The sequence below is a fragment of the Pan paniscus genome, chromosome 3 (assembly GCF_029289425.2).
Source record: "Pan paniscus chromosome 3, NHGRI_mPanPan1-v2.0_pri, whole genome shotgun sequence".
In the NCBI taxonomy this organism is placed as follows: Eukaryota; Metazoa; Chordata; class Mammalia; order Primates; family Hominidae; genus Pan; species Pan paniscus.
In genome coordinates this window covers 161,491,221-161,518,487 of record NC_073252.2, presented here as the reverse complement: position 1 = coordinate 161,518,487, position 27,267 = coordinate 161,491,221, and the positions used below count along the sequence as shown (strand labels likewise).

The 27,267-nt window shown below is 36.3% G+C and overlaps 1 protein-coding gene across 8 annotated transcripts in view; it reads left to right on the top strand.

Annotated features, from left to right (window-relative positions):
- The window catches only part of MARCHF1 (membrane associated ring-CH-type finger 1), an 852,478-nt gene that overhangs the window by 674,429 nt on the left and 150,782 nt on the right, over positions 1-27,267 (top strand). For all 8 annotated transcript variants that reach the window (XM_055111978.2, XM_055111976.2, XM_024928548.4 and 5 more), the window contains one exon: positions 5,182-5,232. In XM_055111978.2, coding sequence (XP_054967953.1) covers positions 5,182-5,232 — 51 coding nt within the window. The remainder of the gene's footprint in view (positions 1-5,181; positions 5,233-27,267) is intronic.

Below are 27,267 nucleotides of genomic sequence, written 5' to 3'. Positions count from 1 at the left end.
TAATGCACAAGCAAGAGATAATGGATTTTAGGAAACCTAGTAGACGCTGCCATTATCTAATTGTCATGTATCTAAGTACTGTAATAAAGTCTAATTAGCTGCAGTAGTTTTGTTTCTTAACCAGAGACACTTGGGATTTCTAAGATGTTATGTCATTAATAAGAAAGGAGTGTTTTATTGCTTCTTTTTCAACACCTTTTCTACCAAATACCCCATTTCCTTGTTATATTTGCTAAAAACTCTAAAACAAGTTGAATAATTATAGCAAGCACCCCTAATAGAGGTTCTATAGTTTTTGTAGTTTCTGTATTTTAACAATTAGAATTATATTTTGTAGTGTTTTTTAGAATATTGTCTTTATTACTATAAGGGGTTTCCTTCAATTCTTGTTTTACTTAGAGCTTATATTAGAATAAGACTGCCAAAGTTTGTCAAATATCTTTCCAGAATTTAGTTATAAAATCATAATGTTTGTCTCTTTCAATGTATTAATCTAACGGATTATGTTGACAGGTGTCCTGAGTTTTTAAAACTTGAAATAAGTAAATTATATTTATTCTATTCTTTGGGAATTTTAGTGATACACTGCTCATGTATCAAAGATATATGCTATTATCAAAATATACACTAATTTTTAACATTTTCTGTATCTGTAGTTCCAAATGAGAGCAAGGCACAATTTTCTTTTTTCCTTTTTTTTTCCTACTGGTTTTTTTTTTGGTGGGGTAGGGAGTACTATCTTAACACATCTGAAGTTTCATTTATGCCATGTTAATAATATGGATTAGGGAAATTTATGTTTCTATGACAATAATAGTATACATAATATTGGAATTATGTGTTCTTTAAAGTAAAATACAGCTCAGTTGTAAAATCAGCATGCCCTTATCCATTTTAGGAGCATATAGACTTTTATTTACTTTTTGAATATTTCCTTGATTAACTATCTTATGTTTTTCTCTTTTTCTTGAACAAATTCTGGGAGTTTTTGCTTTACTTAAATATAATGTGTTTCCTCTAGGTTTTCATATTTGTTGCAATAATGTTACATGTAGCATTCTTTTTATATTTTTTTTTGTCTATGATTATGTATCATTTCTGATGTCATTTTTTTTGTTCTCTCTTTCCCTTAATAAGTCTTATGGGAAGTTCATCTATTTTGCAATTATTTCAAAGCCTTTCTTTAAGAAAATCTTTTTATCCTTTTTCTAACTTAAATCAATTTAATTAGTTTTAGCTTTAATGTTTCTTTTATTACATTCTTGTGTTCTTTAATAATGAAAACATTTACAGTTATAAACTTTTATCTGGATACAGCTTTTGCAATATGCTATAGGTTTTAATATTATATATTCTATAGCTTCTGGCTCTATTTCAGAGTTCTCATTCCTTTGGACCAAGTATTATATAAAAGTATCTTAGTTAATTTTCAGGCGATTAAGACTTACGAGTCACTTTTCAAAATTGGATTTCTAATTGTATTGGCTCAATATTGAAAAAAAAAGACCCTGTAAAGTCTCTACTTGGACATATTTGTTAAGCTATTATTTAAGGTCAAATAATTTTTAAATGTTTCATAGACATTAAATGTTTATAACTTAATAGGTATGAGATTTTTTATATATCTTTTAATCAAATTTTATTGCAGTATTCAATTTCCCTATGTCCTTGCTTATTTTTTATTTACAAACCACATTGTTTAAGACTTTTCTTCTATTCCAATTTATAATTACCCTAGCAAAAACTGCTCTATTGTCTACTTAAAATTTTTCAGATGACCCTCCAAATTACCTTAGTTTCTCCTTTCAAATACTTGGGATTTTTAACCTGAAAAAAAGGGGGAAATAAAATTGCAGAATATCAGATTAGTGGTCTCTGTAAGAATGTCTTAGTGTGTTTTATTTCTGCAAAAAAATATTTATTTTTTTATGTTACATTAAAAAAAAACTTTTTTAAGCTTTATTATGTCCCTCAGTCAATGACATAGTATACAGAAAGTTTATACCTAGATTCACACATGTCCAGTCATGTTGTGTATTGTTAGGACAGACCACTTCGTTTTAAAGGAACTGTGTCACTTTCCTTAGACTCTAACATTAAAAATTCATTAAAACAAAACTTGGTAATGATTTTCTCATTTGGTAATCATTTTTCCTTGCTAGTAAAAAGAATCCAACCATGTTTAGTAGGATCAACTTTGAAAAACGATAATAATCACAAAACAGAACTATTAATATCAGACACATTCATAGCAAACCAAAAATTAGAAACTTCTTGAAAATATTTTCAATAAAACTTATGAAACTGGAAGTCTCTCTCCCTGTCTGTATACTATGAATGACATGCTGAAATCCAACATTACTGCTTAATGATCCTGTCCATTCCACACAGACTTGTTAGGAACTCTTGTTGCTTCCAACTTTTATTGACCTACAAGGTCACTATAATTTGGGTGCCAGTAAGTTATGTTAGATTCTGAGATTCTGAGACAGCTTATTTTTAATCTAAGGTAAAGTAGTTAAACTGATTGTAATGAGGTATGACAACCCTATTGACTAATCTGCAAAGAAGAATATGACATTGCAATAGTAATGGGACAAGCCACCCAATTAATTAGTAGCAAATTGGACAGATTGCTTTGGACATTTTCCAAGAGAGGAAGTGTTTCTGGTGCTTTGCTTCAAAAGCAAGGCAAACCAACTTTCTTAATTCCCCTGGGCAGAGAATGATTTAATTTTTAATTTTTAAATTTTATGTGCCAGAATCAAAGGCAGAATTGCAAGATATAGAAAATAAGATGTTTATGTAAAAAAAAAAAAGTGTATAGTGACCTATGATGATCACCATGATTTTTAAAGAAAGCTCTTTCAGTGTTTCTTATACCTGTGAATTATAATGGAAATATCATAACTTCACAATTTATAAAATGTTTTCATTTATAACTCATTTGTTCCTTACACAGATTTCCAAGATATTATCTCCCCAATTTTACAATGAGGAAATTGAAGTCCAGGAATGTCAAACAATGTACTCCTGCCAGAATTAGCACATCACCAGAGTTCTCATTGCAAGGCAGTCTCTCAGTTTACATCACTGCCAGCACAGCATAGCGTACACCATTGTCCTACCACGTGTTAACTTTTCTGATGCACTTTCCTCTTCCATGTACTGGTGTAGAAACAATAGAGAACGTAGCCATGGCAAAAAGGTTAACCTTTGCCTAAGTTTGTTTATTTCAATGCCTGACCTTATATTGGGAGAAAATAAAGCCAATCCATTTCAAGTTAAAAGATCCTTTGAAGTATTAAATAATCAATCAGATGATTTTCCCCCATTAGATTGGCAGATGCTGGTAGAGAGTGTGGAAATAATATTCTTATTATAACTGTGTGGTGAACTCACACATTGTAAAGTGAATCTGGCCTTTCTTGTTTTATCTCAAAACACCATAAAGTCCCATTTAGTGTGAAAAATTAAGTAATCCTATGCAAAATTGAATTTCTTATTTTGCGTGATTCCTGTGGCAGCACCTTTCAATTCTAGTTCTTAATCATGTTCTCAAATGTCATGTAAATATAGAAAACATAACAAAATAACCACTGCTACCAGTCTCTCCCAAAGCCTATTATATTATGTGACTCTGTCCTACACAATAATGTGTCAAAATCCTAAATTTCACTGAGAAGGAAAGATGGATTGATTTTGTTTTCTAGTCTCTAGAAGAGGAGTTGAGATGTCAGTAGAAAAGTGCCTCTCTCCATCACCAGTGGAGCTAATCAGAGAAAAATGTCTGTGGTAGCATATACATTAATCTCCAGCTGGAGCATGGGGCTGTTATGAGGTGTAACTAACCGTATCGTTGTGACTCATCTCGGTCTGTAATAACATGCTCCACAGTGACATCAGTGGTTGTATGAGATGGATGTTGCATGTAAAGGAAAAAGTACTGTTCAGCTGGAATATCTGTAAGCCTGCACATGACACAGTGACAGTTTGCAGTGAATGCAGCCACTGTTTTTCTGCAATAACACATCTGCCATATCCTGTCATCACTGTGTCTCTAAAACTGTCTCAAGTAGTCATCATGGGCAATTTCAGCCCCACGGGTTGTTATAACAACTTAGTTCTCAAAAATGACCTATGTCAAGATGCATTGCAGTTGCCTACTCAGGCCCACTTTGGGGCTGAGTCCAGAAGTTAAAAAAAAAACAAAAGGAATTCTTACATTGGTAAATTATTTCAATGACAATGTTATGTCAGATCCTTTATAAACTTTTAGTATTCAGAATTGATTCTTCCAACAACATTTTCTCTACAGAAGTAGAGGTGTCCTTTGATCTTTGATCTCTTTCTACATGTAGAATGCATAATGCTTATAAACTCTGATTTTTCCAGTTGATCATCTATCGGCACATAATTGGCAGAGTAGAAAAAGTAGCTATATAATTTTCAGGAACACAATGTCTCTGGGCTTCAAACGGGAGGGCCCAACTACGTAAGGTCCATTTCTACTTTAAAATTATATGACCTTTTAAAAAACATTTATTCAAAAGCTTTTTTCATGCCTCTTTTCTGCTAAATAAAAAATTCTTTAAGAGGAAAGAACTGAGAATATAAATATTTATAAAAGTTTTAAGTTTTAATTGAAACATATAGTCAGAAGCATCTTAAATTTTAAAAAGTAAATGTTTTAATTTCAAAGTATGTAAAATAACAAAAAATAAATAAAATGCAGTTTAGAAGAATACGAGGTGGATGTATATAGCATATACCCAGCACAGAATATTTAATGATATTGAAAACCAGAATTGACTCAAAATTTCCTAGTTGCAAGGGCAAGAGGGGAAATAGTAGACTACACTTTTACTGTCTAATTTTAGTTTCAAAGAATTTCAAAAATTTTTCTGGAGAAATAATTATTTCCTGGAAACAAGTACTTGTAACCTGATTAATACTCAGATATTAATTGAAGCATTTTTAAAGTACACTAATATATATTAGAGAAATATGATTTCATAAAAGAAAAAAGCATTCTGTGTAAGCAATTAATATGTGTATTAGTCAAAACAATATAGAGAGCATTCACAGATTTCCTTGTGCTGTGGTTTCTCTTCTCAGTGGTACAGTATGGTGAAAGTGCCATACCTTCTTTTAATTAATGTTTCCAATTTTATTTTTCAGAGTGAAAAATCCCCAGGGCGATCTGCAAGTCGATCAAGTAACATTTCAAAAGTAGGTGAAGTACTCATTTTCTTGTTTGTTGACTTCTACACTTCATGAGTTCACACAAATGTTTATAATGTTTAACCTATAATTGTTATCTGTGAGCAGAACACAAATGTGATTTGTTCATGGTTTTAACTCTTTTAAGCTTTTACTGTAATAAGAAGATGTGATTTTACACAAGAAAATAAGTAGGCTATTTTTTCTTTTTCCATGCTGTGTGCAAGAGATAATTTCCTTCCTTCCTTCCTTCCTTCCTTCCTTCCTTCCTTCCTTCCTTCCTTCCTTCCTTCTTTCTTTCTATCTATCTATCTTTTTAGACAGAGTCTTACTCTGTCACCCCAGCTGGTATGCAGTGGTGAGATCTTGGCTCACTGCAACCTCCGCCTTCTGGGTTCAAGCGATTCTCCTGCCTCAGCCTCCTGAGTAGCTGGGATTACCGGTGCCCACCACCATGCCCAGCTAATTTTTGTATTTTTAGTAGAGATGGGGTTTCGCCATGTTGACCAGGCTAGTCTAGAACTGCTGAGCTCGTGATCCACCCTCCTCAGCCTCCCAAAGTATTGGGATTACAGGCGTGAGCCACCATGTCTGGCCAATTTGCTACTGTCATAGTATTATGTAAAGTATGTTTTTTCTCATTTCAAACACCACAGATCTTCCACATATCCAAGTTGAAACTATATCAACATTCATGGTACAATTCTTGTGAATTTAATTTTTCTGGACTTTGGGCTGAACTCTGGGGGAATTTAACTATTTTTGTCACCAAGGCAAGTTTTAGAAATCAATTTGATAAAAACATCAGTTTGGCCATATTTAGAGGTTGTAGAGTCAGTGGATAAAAAAAAAAAAAAACAAAATATTCCCTAGACTGTATATAAATCTAAGTAGGACACCAGAGTGTTGAAAAGATTATCGTTTGAGAGACATACTCTAGATTTTATGTTGCCTGAAAAAACAAAATGTAAGAGCTATTCTTTAAAATGAATCGCCATGTGATATATACACCTGGTGCTTGGGAAGTGAAAAGTAATTTAGAGTCATTTGTCAAAATGGAAAACAATGACTTTCAAAAATATACTTAGAAGCAAGATGGATTTGTCACCATTAGAGATTCCATTTCAAGGCTTCTCACTTGCCAGGACCCCTCCACATTCATGAAATTAACTTTATATTAGTAATTTTATATTACTTTCTTTGAAGAGGATCCCCAAAATAGTCATAATCTTCAGACATTAAAGGAAGTAGATCAACTTCCAATTTAGAGACGTTTTTGTTTTCTTCTCTTCTGTTTTCAGAATCAAAAGGCTTTATAACTCATTAAGAAAAAAATTGTGACCACAGTATCAACATTATCTTATGCTGGTTTCCAAAGCCCAGTTTTTTCAGGACAATGCCAATGGTCAGATAATATCTGCACACACACTGGGATGTTTATAGGAGCAGACCCTAATATTTTAATAAGAGTAAGCATGCCTGCCATTCCTCCATAGGGAGACCATATCTCTGTCTTGCAACACCATCCACTATACTAACATTCTTTAAGATAGTCTAGTATCAGTCAATGTGTGTGCTTGCAAGACATGCAGAGATGTGACAGACACATAGAGAATTGTACCTCAGTGCTTGGTAGTGAACATTTCTAATTACATTCAAATCTATGTCCCTTCAGAGATATTTGAGAGGCAATGTGGCCTACTGGTTAAGAGCACTAACTCTGGAGAGTAAGGATCTGAGTGTAAGTCACCGCTGTGTCGCTTCCTACTTACATGACCCTGAGATGTTCACTTTACCTTCCCGAGACACAGTTGCCTCTTTTATGACATAAGGATGATGATAATATCAGTCACCTGAAGGAGGTTTTCTGAAGTGGTTATAAATTAAAACAATGCCTTTCAAGTATCTATCACCCTAGTTTCACAATGAAGAGATTTGCCTAAACCAAAGAACTCTGTCATCTGTCTCAACTTGAATACAAATGTTGAACAAGTAATGACCAAAAAACTTGTAAACAGTACTGACAACGCCTTTGTCACACCAAATACTGTTTCATGATCTAGGGGTGAAATTATATCTGCATTTCTAAACTGCTCTTTGAGTTTTACTTAATCCAGCCTGTTTATCATGTTTTAGTATTTAATGCTTTAAGAAATCGAAAAATCCACAGTCTAGTTTCCCTTCTATGAGTTCTTCTTCAGGGTCTGGTATGTATTAATTGTACTTCTGTGTGGGAGATAATTAATTATAAAACTGCATCCTATTTGGAGAGAAATAAAAAAACTCTATTCTTAAACATAACTTAAATTGTACCACAAACACTCAACCATCAACCAGTGATAGGAATAAACAGATTTCAGTGCACATGAGTTTACCTATTTAAACCAACTTAACTTTCCTTTTATGTTCAGAATGAGTCACAATGCTAAATATGTTGTTGAGTCCTCACTACTTTTTCTTAAATTGATAAGTGGAAAACTATTCATTGACTACATAATTTATCAATCATGAAGTGGCCAAATCTAGAAATACTTAAGTTGTTTAATTTGTAAAGCATTGGAGAGGAAAAATTTAACATTGGAACAAAGATTTTTTCCTTAATTTTGTCAAAATAATTGTTTATGTTGAAGACTGAGCATTTCTAGAGTATGAGAATCAGTATAATGGAGTGATTGGATGGATAGCAGAGTAACTCTTAGGAAGGTTATTTAACATCCCTAGTAAGTTTGTCTGTAAAAGGAGCATATATATTAGTATCTACCTCTTGCAGTGGTGCTTAGAACAGTGTTTGGCCTGTGTATTAGCTATTTTTATTATGGGGTTCTTAATATTTCTGTATCAGTGATGGCTTCGAGCAAGTGCTCAATAAATATCTTTTTCAGCCAATAAATTGGAACATGGTCTATAATATATGCAATGTTTTCTAGGTGTAATAATAATAAAATGCAGAGTGGACAGGATTAAGGAAAATGTTAGTGATCTGAAGTTATTTCCTTAAAAAATGCATATTCCTATTTCCATAAAATGTATACATATATTCAACAATAAATAATAAATTGTCTTATGTCAGTAATAGTATTACTCATAATGGGTGTCTTCCTTACCTTTTATCTGCTTATGCCATCTCCTGTCCTTAGACACAGGAAAATCACAGAGAGTACAAAGGACTCCATCTAGAATGGAATGGCAAAATTATCTTTTATATTTCTAAGTCTGCTTTCCTGCCTATTTCTTGCAGTTCTTTAATGAATCAGACTTTCTCATCATCAATATTAGTTGAGTGTCACATATCAGAAATCTTGTTCTATACTGGGAATTATGGAGTAATAATTTAAAACTTTCCTTCCCCATTCCTTAGTGAGCTTACAGTGAAACGGGGTAACTAACAGTGCACGGAAGAGTTCACATAACAGGCATGAGACTCCTATCCTGAGAATAGCCTGTGGCAAGATTAGCCCTTGGCTGACATCTGGAAACTTAGATTCCATAAGTAGTGCTTCACCCTACCTGTTAAGGATGATTCACTGTGCCTGAACTGCAAACAACACAGCTATCCTAAGCACATGCCTTCCTTGTGGGAGTCTGGAGTCTTGGTACATGTGGTTGCCTACACACTCAGCCCCCAGTAAAAACTTTGAGCACTGAGGCTCTTACGAGCTCCCCTGGTGGCAACACTTCTTCATATGTGAGCAAACTCATTGAGCACATCCCAGCACACCCTGCTGGGATGAATTTCTGGAAGCTTGCTCCTGGTTTCCTCCGGACTTCACTCCATCACTCCCTGTGCCTTTTCCCTTTGCTGATTTGCCTTGTATCCTTTGGATACAAGGATACAAATAAATCACAGCCATAAGTATGGGTATATTCTGTCCTGAGTTCTCTCAGAAAGTCACTGAACCTGGGTGTGGTGAATGGAACCCCTAATACGCTACCTAAAAAAGAAGTATAGACAGAAGCTATGGGAATTCGGAGAGCCATCACTTCCATCTAATTGGGACAGGGTAGCAGCAGAGAAAATTTCTTAGAAGCATAGTATGTAAAAAGGCACTTGAAGAATGGGTGTGAATTGATCAACTGTCAGGGAAGGCTGTTTAAAGGGTTATAAGTCCAAGGCATGGAAGCTAGAAAACATAGATCATAAGGAAGAAGTTATATAAAATACTTTGTAAGGGTTTTTGAGATGGAACTTTAAATAATAGAATGCATTATCTTCAGTCTAGTCATAAAGGTCATACAATCTCAATCTATGTGAGACTGTCAAGCTCAATGAGTTTGACAGCTCATGTGAAGAAGTGTCACCTACCAGGGAAGTTCATGAGAGTCTTGGTGCTCAACAGCAGTCACTGAAGTGTCATCTGGCTTAGAAACAGAGAAATTGATCTAGAACCCATCAAGGTCCTTGAGACTTTTCTTAATGAGTATGTATGAAATGGAACATTATTATTTTTGCCATTCAAGACTGTGTCTTATAAACATGATCTTGCTACTGTGAAAGTAAAAAATTCCAAACATGGGATAAATAATAAATGTGCAATTGCTCGTGAACATCAAAAATTATATCTCCTAAGTTTTTACCTCTGGATCTTTGTACCATATATTATTCAACAGCAATTATACTTTGAGTTTTATGGTCCTTGCAACATTTACTTTTTTATTAATTTATATTTCTAGTTTGTCTTAGTAAATATAAGACAGTTACACCTATGATTCTCTCTTTCTTTCTCTTTTCTTTTTAATTCAAGTAAGGTTGGTGTGCCTTGGATATGTTACAGTTGATCCAAAAGCTACAGATAAGTTATGTAGGTTTAATATAGTATATGTGAGATTATCAGAATATCTTGGATGTGAAAAAGGCAGCTTTCATTTATCCATCACTTAATTTTTTAATACTTTTTATATTAGTGCTTGTTACTGCTTTTTAACACACATATTACTCACAAATAGGTTCCTCAAGAAGAAAAGTCAGCCAAATCTTGCCTTTTATTTTTTCTAGGGTGAAGGATCATTACAATTTAACTAGCAACAGTATAATATGTATCTCACAAGAAAAACCTTTCAAAAGCCAACTGTCAAAAGGAAAGAATGGCTTGTACTTCCAATTCAAGTCAACACAATTTTCTTTTAAATAAAATCCTTTGCTTTTTGGTGTGTGTAGGAAGCAGCTCACAAAATCTAATCTGTTTATGAGAAGAAATTCAAAAGCCACTAGCTTAACAAAATGATATTTCAGTTAGTTTCCATCATTTCCTATTACATTCACTAGACTTCATTTACATGACAGAGAGTCATTTCAATTCTTCAGTTAGTCTCTACCTTAAAATACCTTACAAAATTTTAAGGTAAAGTTTATAAAATGTGCACACCAGTTAATTCTGCAATAAATAAAGATGCATGGGATAGTCAGTACAATTTACTCAACAAATATCTTTTGATGACGTACTGTGTACAAGGTATTATATGGTTCACAGCATTTTAAATAGGTATTTTCTTCTGATCCAATATATACTTTAATTTTACTTCTGTAAATCTTCATCTCTCCATATTTTTCCAGATTTGCCTTTAAGATCCCGAAGTGCTTTCCAGCAAGGTCAAGGTGAAAGTGTTTCTTATATATAAAATGTACTGAGAATTCTTTTCAGCTGAAAACCTGAGCCAAGTGTTTGCACCTCTGAACAGGTGTTTAATGTTCTGATTTATTGAGAGATCCATTTTGGTTTGCTAACACAATGGACCTATAAATCATCTATCCCTTCAGACTATATACCTTTAGAGGGTAAGTTTGGTAGGTTGATGAAGTAAAGTAGGATATATAATTAGGAAATAACTAGAAATGAGGTGGACTAATTTGAGGACTTTCAGAGAGCCTGAGTTAAGGTCTGTCCTGAGACCAAAGTTGAGGAAATGGGTATAAATTTAGTTTAATTATTCAAGGGAGAAGATAAGAAAGTCTGAGACCTTCTTATGTCCTGAAGCATGTTATTTATATACACTCACTCCTTGGGCGATCTCATTTAGCCTCATAACTTTATATATAATCAATAGCCAACAGCTATCAAGATATTTTTAGCTCAAATCTCTGCCATAAATTCCAGACTCAAAATGGTAATCAAATTTCCCACATAAATGTGTAATAGGAATCTGTCTTAGGTCAGGTTTATCACAGCAGATCCTGAGATGATAATTTTTTGCAATGACTCACTATGAGAATATTCCTAGGACAAGACATCCAAGGAGTAAGAAAGGCAGCCCAGGGAAGAGAAAGAAGTCAGAATTTCCCTGCTCCTGCATAGGGATTCTGGAATGTAAAATGCACTTCACTTTGTCCCCTCTTGAGGCAAGGGAGCAAGGCTTTCATCCTCCAGTATTTGCCATTCATTGGCTCAGGGTCATTCGGGGCGAGAAAAACTCCCAGCCATTTTGATTCTCTTTACATGCAGGTAAACTGTCCAAGAAGCCAAAGGGCAATTTTCCAAAGAGAATTGCAGTAGTGGGACTTTAGAAACAAAAGCACCCAGAAGCCAAAGGAGATGTGTACTGAACCAGTGAGAGGGACCCAAAGGGATTTTGGTGGAATACTCACAGCACCTGCTATCGTCCATCCTTTGAGCCACCCAGATCCATATGAACTCATTTCATCCTGTCATGGATTTGTATAGATGATGATTGGCCACCATTTCTGAGGAGAAACTTAAAAGACATTGATTAGCCGAATGGGCTCTCACTACTTGCAGCTGCAAAGTTATAACTGATTCATCATATCCTTCTTCTGACTCATTCCAAATATCCTTCATTCTTGATGATCACTTCTGTTAGTCTAAGTGGCTTGCTGGTGAAGTGTCTCTGACCTTTGAACCTTATCATGCTGTAGTTGCTGTAATCACTTATTTGAAGTTAAACCTGGGTGTGGGTAAATGAAAATATGCAACAGTGGATTTCCGCAAATTTCAAAATACTTCTTGCTTTCCCAAGTAGCAGCAACCCTACTTTCTTATAATGAGTAAATTCCATTGTTCAATAAATTGCTGCTCTGCCTACTGGACAATATAACATGTGTTATTAAGCTCATGAGGGATAGTTCCAGTCATATGGTCAACTGATGTCCATACAAAGGCCTTTGGTCTTACTATGGCCAGGTAGCTTGTTAGGAGCTGCTTTCCAAATGGTGAAAGAACTATGCTGCAATAGTATGGCCTTGATCCAGAACACTAGGGTTTTCACTGCAGTTCTCCATTCAGACTTGACAGAGAGCCCACATTGCATTTTTATTTATCATGGTACCTCTAGTAGTATTGCCATTTATTATTGCTGTGGCATCAAGGGTGCTTGTATTGCAGCTGATATTGCTGCAGAACCTTCTATCATTCTAAGCCCCACTCAGAACTGCAGGTTTCTGAGTCATCTGTTAAAGGGGCGTCATTCCAAAATGTGGTTTATGCTGTGTTTAAAATTCAAAGAGTTCTACCAAACAGTCTGGGTCCTTCTTGATAGTAAAGTAAAATGCAAAATTTGGTCTTAACTCTGGAAGAAATGCACTAGCATGCAGTAGACTACAGAATTTCTAAAAATTTCACTGATTTGTCCAGCTCCTGAAGATACGTTCATTTTATTTCCTACTCTCTGGGACACAGATATCCTAACAAAGCATTCAGAGTATTGGCCCTTCCTGCTCATTAGACCACATTATACCTGATGATATCATCAATACAATGGACTGTTCTGATATTTGACAACCACTGGACATTTGAGTCTACCTCCTATCTGTTTTGCAAAATATCCCTGGAATAGGACCATGATTGTATATTAACATCCATGCCAGATGAATACAAACTGCTTTTGATCCACATTTATGACAAATATTGAAAAGAACACATTCGTGGATTAATAGCCTCATACCACATGCCAGATATTGTGCTGTTCTGCTCTAGTAAAGATATTACATGCAGCACACAACAGCTTCAGTTAGTGCTTCTACTTGGTTACATTTGCCACGATCTACTGTCATTTGCCTGACCTACCAGTTTTCTACAGGGAACAGACCGAGAAGCTAAATGGTGACATGGTGGAAACAATCATCCTTATATTTTTTAAGTCTATTTTTCATACAACAACCAAAATGTTCCTTTCCAAATATCAGTTAGCTAATGTCTTGCTGCTGTTCAAAACCTCTAATGGTTTTCTATATTGCTTGAAATAAAACATAAATTCTTTCAGGGGCCAAGGAGCCATAATCCAGCCCTGCGGTATCTCGCTAATTTTCTTCTCATTCTTCCTCTTAATAACTCATGTCCAGACACACTGACTTCCTCTTGTTCCTCAAGCATAGGTTTTGTTTTCAGGGCATTTGCCTTTCATGCTGCTGCTGCCCAGAATGCTCATTGCTCACACAGCACTAAGATTGGTTTCCTTGTTTCTGTTACATTTCTACTCAAATACCACTTTATCAGTGAGAACCTATTTCCTTTGCTACTTATTTTTCTTTAAGAATTTTATCATAATCTGCAGTATTATATATTTTTTATTGGTTTAACTTCTGTGAGGGCAATAACTATTTCTTCATTCAAGGCTGCTTCCTCAGCCCCAGAAGAGGGACTGATAAGTAGGACACACTCAACAAATGTATGTTGAATGAATGAATAGAGCCTGCTTTGTTTTGATAACTTATAATACATAAGTTCTTAACATGGGATCTGTGGACTTACGAGCAATGATCCTTGGGCCACGCCAGTCCGTGAACATGTGACCAATACACACAAGCTTCCTGATCCTGTAGGGAACCTCCGCCAGACAAATTGCACCACATGTTAACCCTCTCTTGAGGAAAAGCAGTCAGTCTCCCCATCTCTGTCAAGCAGCTATTGGCCTGTTGGGGTAGGAGAGCATATAGACTTTTGGCTGAGAAAGTTCCTGTTAGGCCAAAGGTGATTCTCCAGAGAAGGGAGTAGCTATGATCATCAGCCACACAGCAGCTGGGTAATGGGGGCACTGGCCTGTAGTAAACATCTGTATGGGGAAAAACCTCCACCATTGATGACTGCTTGGACCACTGAGATCCATTTAAGTTTCACATTAAGTTTGTTTCACCTCAACATAGCTTCTCCAGGATTTTGGTTGGTTACAGTCTGTAGGAAACTTATCAGAAAAGGTTAAGTGGAATGAAACAGAGCCCTCATTGTTGCATTTGGTTCACAGGTCATAACTGATACTCACCATTGTTTTCACCCATTCATTTTAGATTCCTTTCACCTTTTTCCAGCACTTATGCTGCTCTGGGTAGCTTGCCTGAGAAATCTGAGTCCCTGGCTGCCATTCTCTTATCAGGCCATAATTTCTATATTTCTCCATTTACAGCCACACTAGTGCGAGGGAAAGAGATGTCCTAGTATATCACTTGAGGGACATATGTATTTCTCCTGTCACCATTATGTGGCAGAATTTTCTCATGCTGTCATCCATCACCAACATCTGAAGTCTCAGTATCTGACCTACTAACATGGGGCAGGATTCTGCCTAACATGGTCTCTAACCCAGGGATTCACCTTATAGCAAAAAATGGTGTGGCAGTGAATATATGATCATGACATTTACTGGGATTAGCACATAGCCTACCAGCCAGATGCTGCCGGCCTGATACAACAATTCGATAGCCTTTTGAAGATGCTTGAGAGGCATCAGCTTGGAAAAGGCACCCTGGGAAAATGGAGCTAAATCCCTCAGGATGCAGCATATTTTTTGAATCCACAGCCATAAAATGACGCTTTGCCTTATATACTTATAATACTTGGGCCCAAGAACTAACAGGTGAAAGTGACCCTGCTTATCATCACTCCCAGTGGTCGCCTTGGGGAATTTGTGCTTTCCACAGCCAGCGCTTTGGGCTCTGCAGGTTTATAACTTCTGGTTCCCAGAAGGAGATGTAACACTCCCAAATGAGAACAAAATAAGAGTCCAATAAGCCTAAAGCTTTGATTGATGCCTGGCACTTTGAGCTTCTTATGATAGGAGCCTAGCAAGTCAAGCAATCTGTTACCATTCTAGCTCGCTTTGGTTAGCCTGTTAAATTATGTCTAAGGCTTCCTGTTGTATTCTGGCAGTGATAGGGAGAGGAGAGTATGAAATATATCCCCTCCTTTTTTCTTCAGTAATATGGTCCTTAAATTGTGTAATCTTTATTTATTTGCTGGTTTCTTTCAGCATTAGTCCACATTCAGCTTCTTCAGCCTTTCAGTAACTGGAAGAATGGGAAGCACTTTTTAATGTACTTTTATGTGAACAATGTTTGGATGGCCGCTGAGGAAGGGCTCCATCTCTCAAACAACAACATTTGGCTTCATGGTTTCTAAGGACTTCTTTCAACTCTACCTTTAACTATTGTCAGTGTCTAAAGCCCTGAACAGAATGCCCACTAAGAAGCTAGGATCAATAACATTTTATCTCCTCCAGCACTGTAACAGACAAATACAGTCTTCTTTGAATGTTTAATAAGCTTGCATTCTATTGACACTGTGAACATCTCTTAACAAGAAGACTCTTTTTTGAGGGAAGTCCAAGGTCAAAGCAATTTTAATTGAAAATATTTTTGTTGAAAAACTACATTTGTGGAGTTGAAATTCAGAAATGAGGCTGCAAGTTGGCTCACAAATCAAACACAATGGGACATGGGATTTCTGTTGGCAAGTAGTCTTCATGCTCTGTGTCTCCTTAGCTGAAGAACTCTGGCCTATCACCAGGAGTGTAGACAGCTCAGGTCTCTTGACACAATCCCCAGCCAAGTACAGACTCCCAAAAACCTCAGAAAAAGGGGTCATGCCAACCACATACTGGGTGAGGACAGGCAGAGCAAGAGCTTAGAGCCAAGATAGTAAGAAACACTGGCAGGGGCAATCTTGACATATAAAATGGACCATTTTAATTTAATTTAAACTCTTTGATAGGGCATTTTAATATGTTTTGTAATTTCCTTTTTTACTATAATATAAATTAGTAGACTTACGACATGAATTTAGGATATCGTGTATTTTAAATATGCCAGATGATGTGAATAGTTCTTACTCATCCCACACATGATAGGACAAGTCTTTCTCCAAGAGTCTGGTCCCTGAAGGTCAAGATGAAAAAGGATTTACTTTAGGAGATGGATGGGAAAAAAAAAATTCCACGCAGGTGAATTTACAGTAACAAGTAGTTAGTTATTGACTCTAGAACTGCACTATCCAGTATGGTAGCCATTAGCCATAGGTGGCTATTTAAATTCAAACTAGTTACAATTATATAAAATTTTAAAAATAAGTTCTTCAATTTTGCTGGCCACATTTCAACAGTTCAGTAGCTACAAGTGCTTAGTGATTTCCACATTGGACAATATAGCTATGGAATATTTCTATCATCACAGAAAGTTCTATCAGACAGATATTACTTCTCTAGAAAACATGTTAAACTTTTCTCTAGGAAGAACTGAATGGTGCCTAAATATTTTCAGTACAGCTAGAAAAATAACCCAAATCTGGACAATATGTGATGATGTTTTCAAGTTCTTACATCCTAATACTTGCCATTCAGCTTTGGTTGAATTAAGGTAATATTTTTCTTAACAAGAAATACTGAAGATTAAAAACTATTGACCATAAATGGTCCCCAGAGAATTAAAGAAACATCTCTAATTGTTGTAACTGTGGTATTGTGGTAATGTTGGAAGTTGTTTTTCCAGGCCAGCCATAAAGCTAATGTGGGTCAGTATTTGCATTTCATAATAACTCAAAAGTAATGAATAACATGGTTTTGTGGTGCTAGGGATGGAACTCATTCCTTGCCACTGACCATCTGTCATATTATACCAAGCAGAAACTAAAACAACCTTGCAATTGCAGTTGCTTTTCCAACAGAAGGAATTTATTTTAAACAAGACTGATTCCATTTCATTTATTTCTAATTTTTGCAGATACTCAATAATTCAGTATAACGAATCTCTGATGAAATAAGAGCATACATTCAAAGTCTATCCGTCCATCATTATAGTTTTCTAGGATTTTGGAAGGTGGCATAGAAGACAGTACTCAGAGAGGAATGAATGCTCTCTACTGATACTCTTAGCAATCATTATTTTCTCCGTCTGGATTTTCTTAATTAAAAACTCCGTGCAAGAAAAGTTGTTCTGAGGCCAAATTGGTGTATCTTAAAAAAAATCTGTGAGGTTGATGAACTATACAAACATTCTTTAAATTCATATTATCTAACATAGTAGTTTGGAGGTTGTATCTTCGAGTTTTTCACTTATTTTAAGAAATAATTTTATTTTGCAGATATTCTAACTATGACAATAAGCCACATTTAGATCTATCATCAATAAAGATTGATCAGTCAAAGGCTTGGACATATTTTAATTCAAAAACCTCAAGTAAATTAAAGGTGCAATGTTTGAGTTGTTAAAAGTCAAAGAAGTCAGGTTTTTAAAATCATCTTTAATCCATTTAAACAAAAGATGATACGTTGATATGGTCTTCATAGGATTACACCATCTCTTCTTATTATCTCATTTTATTTCTTATATCATTAAGTACTAATGATCTATTTTAATTTTTTATAACTTCAGCTTTTTTTTTCTTTTTTGTTACAATTGAGTCCTGCTTTTTTGCTTCTTTCAGAAGCTATCACTATCATCGCATATTTGTTTTTCGTGTGGTTTATCACCCCCTATTTTTGAGCTGTTTCCATGTGTCCTACAGTGAGGATAATGTTGGCAGCTGTGTTGTTAATATAATTAATGTGCATAGCCTATTTGGATTGACTAGGCCAAATAAATCCACTTTGAGACATTAACTACCCAATCGGGCTGTCTTTGTTGATCAGATTAACTGGATAATTGTCAAATCTCTATTGCACTAATTACTGCAGAGTCACATCATGTATTCCCTCATTCGATTCTCATTTCATTAAAATTTACAACCAAAGCTACATGAAGAAATGGTGACATATAAATACATATAAATAGACCAATTTAAGATGGAATTCAATAACCATGTGCATTGTTTCCCTTATTGTCTTTCTACTGAAATAAGAAAGGGAAAGTTATAAGAAGGCATCTTTCTTCCTGTCACCAGAGAGAGGGTGAACCAGAAGAACTCTATATCCACTATACCTAAAACCCATAAAGATAACTTCCTCACAACACATTGAAATTCACAGACTTAATGGCTCTTTATTTTTACCTTTAGCAAATGAAAATATAGTAGTTAATTACTTTTTGGTTCATCACAGGCCTTTAATCTACCAGAAAAAAATTAACTGATCTTTAATAAATTATTTATTTTTTCAGCAAAGATCTTTTGTACTTGGTTTGTGCTACATTAAAAGAATATGACTTTGGACCATCCTGGCCAACATGGTGAAACCCCATCTCTACTAAAAATACAAAAATTAGCCAGGCGTGGTGGCGGGCACCTGTAGTCCCAGCTACTCGAGAGGCTGAGGCAGGAGAATCCCTTGAACCGGGGAGGTGGAGTTTGCAGTGAGCCGAGAGAGCGCCACTGCACTCCAGCCTGGGTGACAGAGCAAGACTGAGTCTCAAAAAAAAAAAAAAAAAGATCTGACTTCTCACCTCTTGGAATTTACATTGAACTTGGGGTGATGATCACAGTTCCATATTTAAGTACTTTCTTGATTCCCCAACTTGATATTTCCAATATTTTTAAAGGATTTTGTTTAAAGTAAGAAAAAATGAAATACAAAAATTTCTCTTTGTGGCTGCCCATCTACAAAATTAGATAAAACACATTTGCCAAGCCCAAAAACAATTTGAAAATCATTAATCTATGCACTGCAAGGTAAATGCTACGTGGTTTGGAGAGACTTCTAATAGAAGATATTTGTTTTGCAAAAACTTACTTGTTCTGAGAACATAACAAGATGACTACAAATAACAAAAATTATTGCAATTATTTAATGACTACAAATATTTCATTTGGTTATCATATTTCTAAGTTTTGCAAAGTTAATTTTAATAGCACACTCATTTTCTGCATGGGCCTACACTGTTTAAAAGAACATTTTTCTTATGTCAGTTGAGTCTTTTCTTTGATCTGTATTTTTAATGGAAAAATACATGACATCAGTAATAATGTTTAATGTTTATTGAATACTATTTGTGAAGTACTGAGTTCAACATTTTAGCTAGGAGATGAAATTTTTCCAAGTAGGTGTTTAGAAAATTAGAGCTTATTATATAGTTTGATAAGTATATATTTAAGGTAGTTAAAGGAGATTTGAAGAAAAATGTTATTAGCTTGGTGCAAAAGTAATTGTGAGTTTTGCCATTTCTTTCAATGGCAAAACCCACAATTACTTTTGCACCAAACTAATAACAGAAATTTGGTGCCTCCATTCAACTTTCCACTTATCTTATTCTCTATTATGTTTATTCACTCCCATGTGAACCCAAATGAAGAAACAGAGCAACATATAATTTGTAGATAGACCTTTTTCTGCCCAAGTATAACAAGAAGCTTTGTTTGCTGCTTAATGCATAATCAAATTATTTTTTATTATATCTGAGGTAAAAACATTATTTGATATGGAAAATTATTTTGTTATTAACACAACAAAAGATTGAATTTAAAATTTCTGGAGTTTAGAACTTTATTATGTCTTACTAATATTAATAAAATCACTCAGTAAGCATCTGCTATATATAATTTATTAAGCACTTACTATGTGTTAAGCATTCCACTAGGTACTATACACGTTAGTACTAAACCTGACAAGAACCCTTCTAGACAGATTTACAATTTGAAGATTATGAAACTAAGACTTATACTAAATAATTTGCCCTCAGTCCAAAAGCAAGTTAGTGGAAGACCCTGCATATTTAACCAGGTGCTGTACTCCAGGAGTTATTTGTCCACAAATCAAAGTGCCAAACCACCTCCAAAATCCTCTCTGACTTTTCTTCAGTGTGACACACACAAAAGTGTAAATTGGCATCACAGATTATGTAGGACCAATACTATCAAAGAAAAGGGGAGTGATTTCAAAAATAATTGGAGAATTGGCCGGGTGTGGTGGCTCACTCCTGTAATCCCAGCACTTTGGAAGGCTGAGGCAGGTGGATCATCTGAGGTTAGAAGTTTGAGACCAGCCTGGCCAACATGGTAAAGCCCCATCTCTACTAAAATACAAAAATTAGCCTGGGGTGGTGGCGCATGCCTGTAATCCCAGCTGCTTGGGAGGCTGAGACAGGAGAATCGCTTCAACCCAGGAGGCGGAGGTTGCAGTGAGCTGAGTTCACGCTACTGCACTCCAAGCCTGGGTGACAGAGTGAGACTCTGTCTAAAAAAATAAAAATAAAAATAAAATAAATAATTGGAGAATTAATGCAGTTGTATTAAGAAAAGATTGGGAGACTTATTTTGCTAGTCAATAGTAAACTATTTGGGTTTCTTGAGAAGGGGAATAGGATAATTAAAATGGAGCTTACTAATATGAGGCATTGTAAACTTGTCACATGTTTAAGATTTATGCATTTCACTACATTAAGTCTTCACTTAACTGCCGTCGAAATGTTCTGAGAAACTGCACCTTTATGCAAAAAAAAAAGTATAATAAAACCAGATATTTTTTGTCAGAAATGTTGTAACAAAACGATTTTTAATGAAGGGAGTTGAGGACCTACTGTCCATCATTTTTCTTAAAGCCAGTTTCCAAGAACCTATTCACAATGTTAAGCAGGACTTACTGTATATGTAAATTTTACCTAACAAAATAAATGTACACAAATATTCAATGCTGTTTAATAGTCAATGATATGCATTCTGAATTATTTAGGAATGAGGTGTACTTTTGTGTGCAGCTTACTTTGACATGCATCATGGAAACAAGATACATTTATGAATGGATAAAGGGATGGATAGCTGAATAAATATGTGATAAAGTAAAATTAGAAAAGTTTCAGAAATGTGGATGTTGGATATACTGATGTTTACTGCATAATTCTTTCAACTTTTGTGTTTATTTGAAAATTTCATAAAATGCTAGAAAAAAGTAGATTCATTGGTAACAATATATAGGATAGATTGGAGGAGCAAAGGGAAGACAGAAATGCCCAGAGGCAATAAAATAAACCGGATTTTGGGCTATTGAGTACTTGAGCAATGTTGGTGACAAGAAGAAAGAAATATTGATCATGATATTGGTCATTTCATCATTTAAAATGAAGAAATAGGAGTTATCAGATAAAATTAGAAATGAAATACAGAATAAAATAGAGATGAATCTTATGAAGGAATTTCTAGCTTGGTAAAAAGAACAAATGGTAGTGCTCTCAAAATCTGGTGTTGAGGAATTGGTGTGACATGTAGCCAAATGCTGGCTTTCTTTTGAGGCATTTCTGTAGCAGTTTTGTTTGTTTGTATGTTTGTTTTGTTTTTTTCTTTTCTTGAGACTGTCCAAACTGGAATTCTTTCTGACATGGGCAACATACATTCCAGTTGATATTTCATGATTTTTCTAGAGCTCCTTTTACTTGCTACACCAACATACAATCCCTGCCACATGTTCTTCCTACAATGGGACATTGACACTCTTCTATTAAGTGGAGGGCCCTATGTTCCCTTCTCCTTGAAACTAGGCAAACCTGTGCTACTTCCTTGACCAACTGAAGGTGGCTTAAGAGGTACTACGTGGTGGCTCCCAAGGCAAAGTCATAAAGGGTGATACAACTCTTGCCTTTCATGGTACATACCTTGAGAGGCATAAAGGCTATGCTGGCTGCCCTGAAGCTCCCATGCTGGAGAAATCACACAGTTTCCAGAGAGAGAGAGAGATGCCCAAGGAGCTTCAGCTGTTTCAGCCCCAGCCTAGCAGGTAGACGTGTGAGTGAGTGAGTGAGTGAGTGAGTGAGTGAGCCTCCACATGATGTCTGCCTTGAGCCTTCAATCCTTTTTAGCTGATACCAAGCAGAGCCCCAAGGATTATCTTTGCTGAGCCATGTCCAGAATGCAGAGTTGTGAGCAAAATAAACTGTCATCATTTTAAGCCACTAAGTTTTGAAATAATGTGTTTCTCAGCTAACATAAGTCGAACACATGCATGGACCTTTTCCAAGCAGGTCACTTTACCCCAGCAGGAAGACCTGATTTCTTTAAGGACTATTTAAGTTAACAGAAAACATGAGCCTTCTTCCCTATCGGTGTAAATACACCTCGTTCCAACTAGTTTTTTTTCTTCATTCTGCATTACTGTCAAGATTTGGTTAGTCCCTTATCTTTAATATTTTTTAGATGAGAGACAGTCTAGTCTCTACAGCTTCCAAAATCTAGATCACTGACGTGGTTTGGCTGCATCCCCACCAAAATCTCATTTTGAATTCCCACATGTTGTGGGAGGGAATGGGTGGGAGGTAACTGAATCATGGGGGCAGGTCTTTCCCATGCTGTTCTTGTGATAGTGAATATGTCTCACAAGATCTGATGGTTTTATAAGAGGCAGTTTCCCTGCACAAGCTCTCTTCTCTTGTTGACCACCATGTGAGACGTGCCTTTTACCTTCCACCATGATTGTGAGGCCTCCCCAGCCACGTGGAAGTGTAAGTCCATTAAACCTCTTTCTTTTGCAAATTGCCCAGTCTCAAATATGTCTTTATCAGCAGTGTGAAAACAGACTAATACATCATAAATATCAAACTGAGGTCTACCACCAATCCTTAGTGGCACCTCTATGCAAAGTAGAAAAGGCACCACTTACTCAAGATATTATACTTCTATTTGTCAAAAAATTATCAAAATATACTGATTTTATTACAACAATACATTTTAATGCCACTTGACTGAAATTATTTTGCTATACTAAACTATAATATCTATGTATTAGCCCGTTCTCACACTGCTAATAAAGACAAACCCAAGACTGGGTAATTTATAAAGGAAAAAGGTTTAATTGGCTCACAGTTTAGCATGGCTTGGGAGGCCTCAGGAAACTTACGGTTATGGCAGAAGGGGAGGCAAACATGTCCTTCTTCACATGGCAGCAGGAACAGAACTGCTGAGCAAAGGGGGAAAAGCCCCTTATAAAACAATCAGATGTCATGAGAACTCACTATTATGAGAACAGCAGCATGGGGGTAACCGCCCCCATAATTCAATTCCCTCCCACTGGGTCGCTTCCACAGCATGTGAGGATTATGGGAACTAATCTGGCCCAAGCTGTACCTTGGCCCCTTTTAACCATGGCTGAAGCTGAAGCTTAAGCAGCTGGAATGCAGGGCACCACATCTCGAGGCTGCACAGAGCAGGGGGTCCCTGGGCCCGCGGCACTAAACCATTTCTCCCCCCAGGCCTCTAGGCCTGTGATGGGAGGTGCTGCCACAAAGGTCTCTGCCGTGCCCTAGAGACATTTTCCCCATTGTCTCTTGGTGATTAACATTCGGCCCCTCATTACTTATGCAAATTTCTGCAGCTGGCTTGAATTTCTCCCCAGAAAATGGGTTTTTCTTTTCTATCACATTGTCAGGCTGCAAATTTTCCAAACTTTCATGCTCTGTTTCCTCTCGAATACTTTGCTCTTAGAAATGTCTTCCACCAGACACCCTAAATGATCTCTCTCAAGTTCAAAGTTTCACATATCTCTAGGGCAAGGGCAAAATGCTGCCAGTCTCTTGGTTAGAGCATAGTAAGAACCACTTTTACAGTTCCCAACAAGTTCCTCATCTCCATCTGAGACCAGCTCAGCCTGGATTTCATTGTCCATATCACTATCAGCATTTTTGTAAAAGCCGTTCAACAAGTTAAGAAGTTCTAAAGTTTCCCACATCTTCCTGTCTTTTGAGCCCTCCAAGTCTCTAGGAAGTTCCAAACTTTCCCACATTTTCCTGTCTTCTGAGTCCTTCAAACTATTCCAGCCTCTGCCTATTACCCAGTTCCAAAGTTGCTTCCACATTTTCTGGTATCCTTACAGCAACACCCCACTCTACTGCTACCAATTTACTGTATTAGTCTGTTCTCACACTGCTATGAAGAAGTACCTGAGACTGGGTAATTTATAAAGGAAAGAGGTTTAATTGACTCACAGTTCAGCATGGCTGGGCAAGCCTCAGGAAACTTACAATCATGGTGGAAGAAGCAGCAAACACATCCTTCTTCACATGGCAGTAGGAAGAGAAGTGCCAAGCAAAAGGGGAAAAGCCCCTTATAAAACCATCAGGTCTCATGAATACTCACTATCATGAGAACAGCAGCATGGGGGTAACCACCCCCCATAATTCAGTTACCTGAATTATATGTCATGGGTCCTTCCCATGACATATGGGGATTATGGGAACTACAATTCAAGATGAGATTTGAGGGGAACATAACCAAACTATATCAGCCTATGATGTGACTATCACCCCTAGGGGGCAGTATACTACCTGTGTAACTGTACATGCCAGTTCTGAAAACTCTGCTCAAGGTTTTCCTAAAGAGCTTCCCTTACTTGGCTTGAGATAGATGGAAACATTCTCCCAACCACACGTTATAGCCCTTTTTTTCTATCAATCTTTCTTTCTTTATATAGCCTGAAAATGGTTAATGGTATAAAAGAGTTGGAAAACTAGTCAGGAAAAGGGAGATATCTTAGCAATTCCCATATGCATGTGATAGCACAGCCCTTTAAAATATGGAGATACTGTTTACCGATGCTGTTCACAAATAAGTTAGTTCCCTTTAATATCTGGTTAGCATTCATCTAATGAGCACCTAATACACCATATTTATTACATATAAATAGTATTTAATATATTTATTAAATATGTTAATATTACATAATGTAGTACATATATGATTAGGTACTCAATAATATATATGTGTGTATGTATGTATGTATTAGACACAGTGCTAGGCAACTAGAAATACAATGATGAGCCATACAATTTACAGTGTAATGAGTCATTCAAGCAATAATAAATTATAGAAATACATAATGGTAAACTTCAATAAGTGTTGTGAAAGTGTTTTAAGTCATAGTGAAGCATCATGTAACACAAGTCTGGATTAAAAATGAAGATACAGGATTTATCCCTTAGAAGTGGTGGTTCTAAATATAAAAAATGATATTCCAGGGAGAATATGTAGAGAAAAAGTTCAGAAGTCTAAAGACAGAATGGCAAGAAACACTCCTAGTTCCACAGAGGAAGGATGACAAGGAGCCTGGAAGAATTCAGATGTGGCAAGAGACAGATGAGCAAATCTAGAGAGTGACGACCCACAGAACACCAAAGAGAGTATGTTTCAACAAGAGCTGGTGTTCCAGGGAGCAGATTCCCCAAAGAGCTTAGGGAGGAGTAATACTGAGAAAGATTATTAGGTTTGACAAAGACACAAGTACTAGTTACCTATAACTTCAAAGAAATAGTCCTGAATGTTTTTAAAAGACACAAGGAAGATATTATAGTGTCACAAACAAGAGGGATCCAAATTGGACTGTGGTATCTCAAAAGGCTTTCTGGGTAGGTTAAGCGTAAGCTTAGTTTTAAAAAATAAATTAATATTAGATTTAAAACAAGAAATGTAGCAAAGCTATAGAGAAACAAAAGAGCATGATATTCTGGAACTGCTGGTAGTTGGATCAAACGGTTGCATCTGGAAAAGTGACAGAGAGGGAACCCTGAAATAAGTACAGACCAGCTCATGGAAGATCCTTGGACTCAGTTAAAGAGAACTTTACTATGAAAGTTATAAGGAACATTTAAAAATTTAAAACAGGAAAGCAATGTGAAAAGCCTTGAGTTTTAGTAAGAGCCCTGTTGTTAGTCAATTTAGAAAAGAAAAAAAAAAAACAGATAAAAAGCAAGAGATAGTTAACAGGCAATTGCAGCTGGCCCAAGTAAAACATGGAAGTTTAAGAAGCGGAGATAAAGGCCGGGCGCAGTGGCTCACCCCTGTAATCCCAGCACTTTGGGAGGCCGAGGCGGGCGGATCACGAGGTCAGGAGATCGAGACCACAGTGAAACCCCGTCTCTACTAAAAAAGACAAAAAATTAGCCGGGCACGGTGGTGGGCGCCTGTAGTCCCAGCTACTCGGGAGGCTGAGGCAGGAGAATGGCGTGAACCCGGGAGGCGGAGCTTGCAGTGAGTCTAGATCGTGCCACTGCACTCCAGCCTGGGCAACAGAGAGAGACTCCATCTCAAAAAAAAAAAAAAAAAAAGAAGTGGAGATAAATATGAGATATTCTTTAAAACAGCAGTCCCCAACCTTTTATCGTTGCCAGTCTGTGACTCAGAGGTCAGGGACCCCTGCTTTAAAAGGTCACTTATGTAAGGAGTTGAAGACTCTGGAGTTTGAGGGGTAGACAAGAGAGAAGACTAAGATATGTTCAGATTTCTGTCTTTATTACAGGATGAAGATGTGGGGCCACGTGCTGCCATCTACTGCTAAAAAAAAAGTGGCAGTAGGCTCTAGACAGGGTGATCTGGCAATAGGAAAAAAATGGACGCAGAACATACTCAGAGATTTTCTTCTGGAAAAGAATCAAACAGAGGTGTCTTCCTATCTGGTAAAATACTCCTGAAAAATCTAGTGATCTGTTGAGGTCCATACCACCAGTTCAAACATGAGGTCCAGAAATTCCCATTTCAGATTCTGCCAAAACATTCTAGCAGGAAAGGAAACAATTTCAACCTCTCCTCTTTCAACTGATTTGGATGTTTTCAGAGCCAAACACTACACATAATGATTTATGGCCACAACTTACTACTCCACTGGATGCTTCATCCCTCTTGCCGAAATCCCGTACCATGATGACAAATGCAAATGCCCAAAGTATACATCTCATTAGTTCATGCATTCATTTTTGGGAAATCAGGACAGGTATGGAAATGAAATGTTGGTTAAAACCATCAAATAAAATTATTTTATCTACAAGGAGCTGCTATTACACCTAGTGAAAAATTACTGTGGTTGTCTAGCTGACCGAACAACCTGATAAATAAAACTGTTAATATGTGGATAAACAGTGAGGCAGGAACTTAAATTTCATTAAAGTTCCATAATTCCAAGAATCCAATACTGAGAAAGAAAATGTAG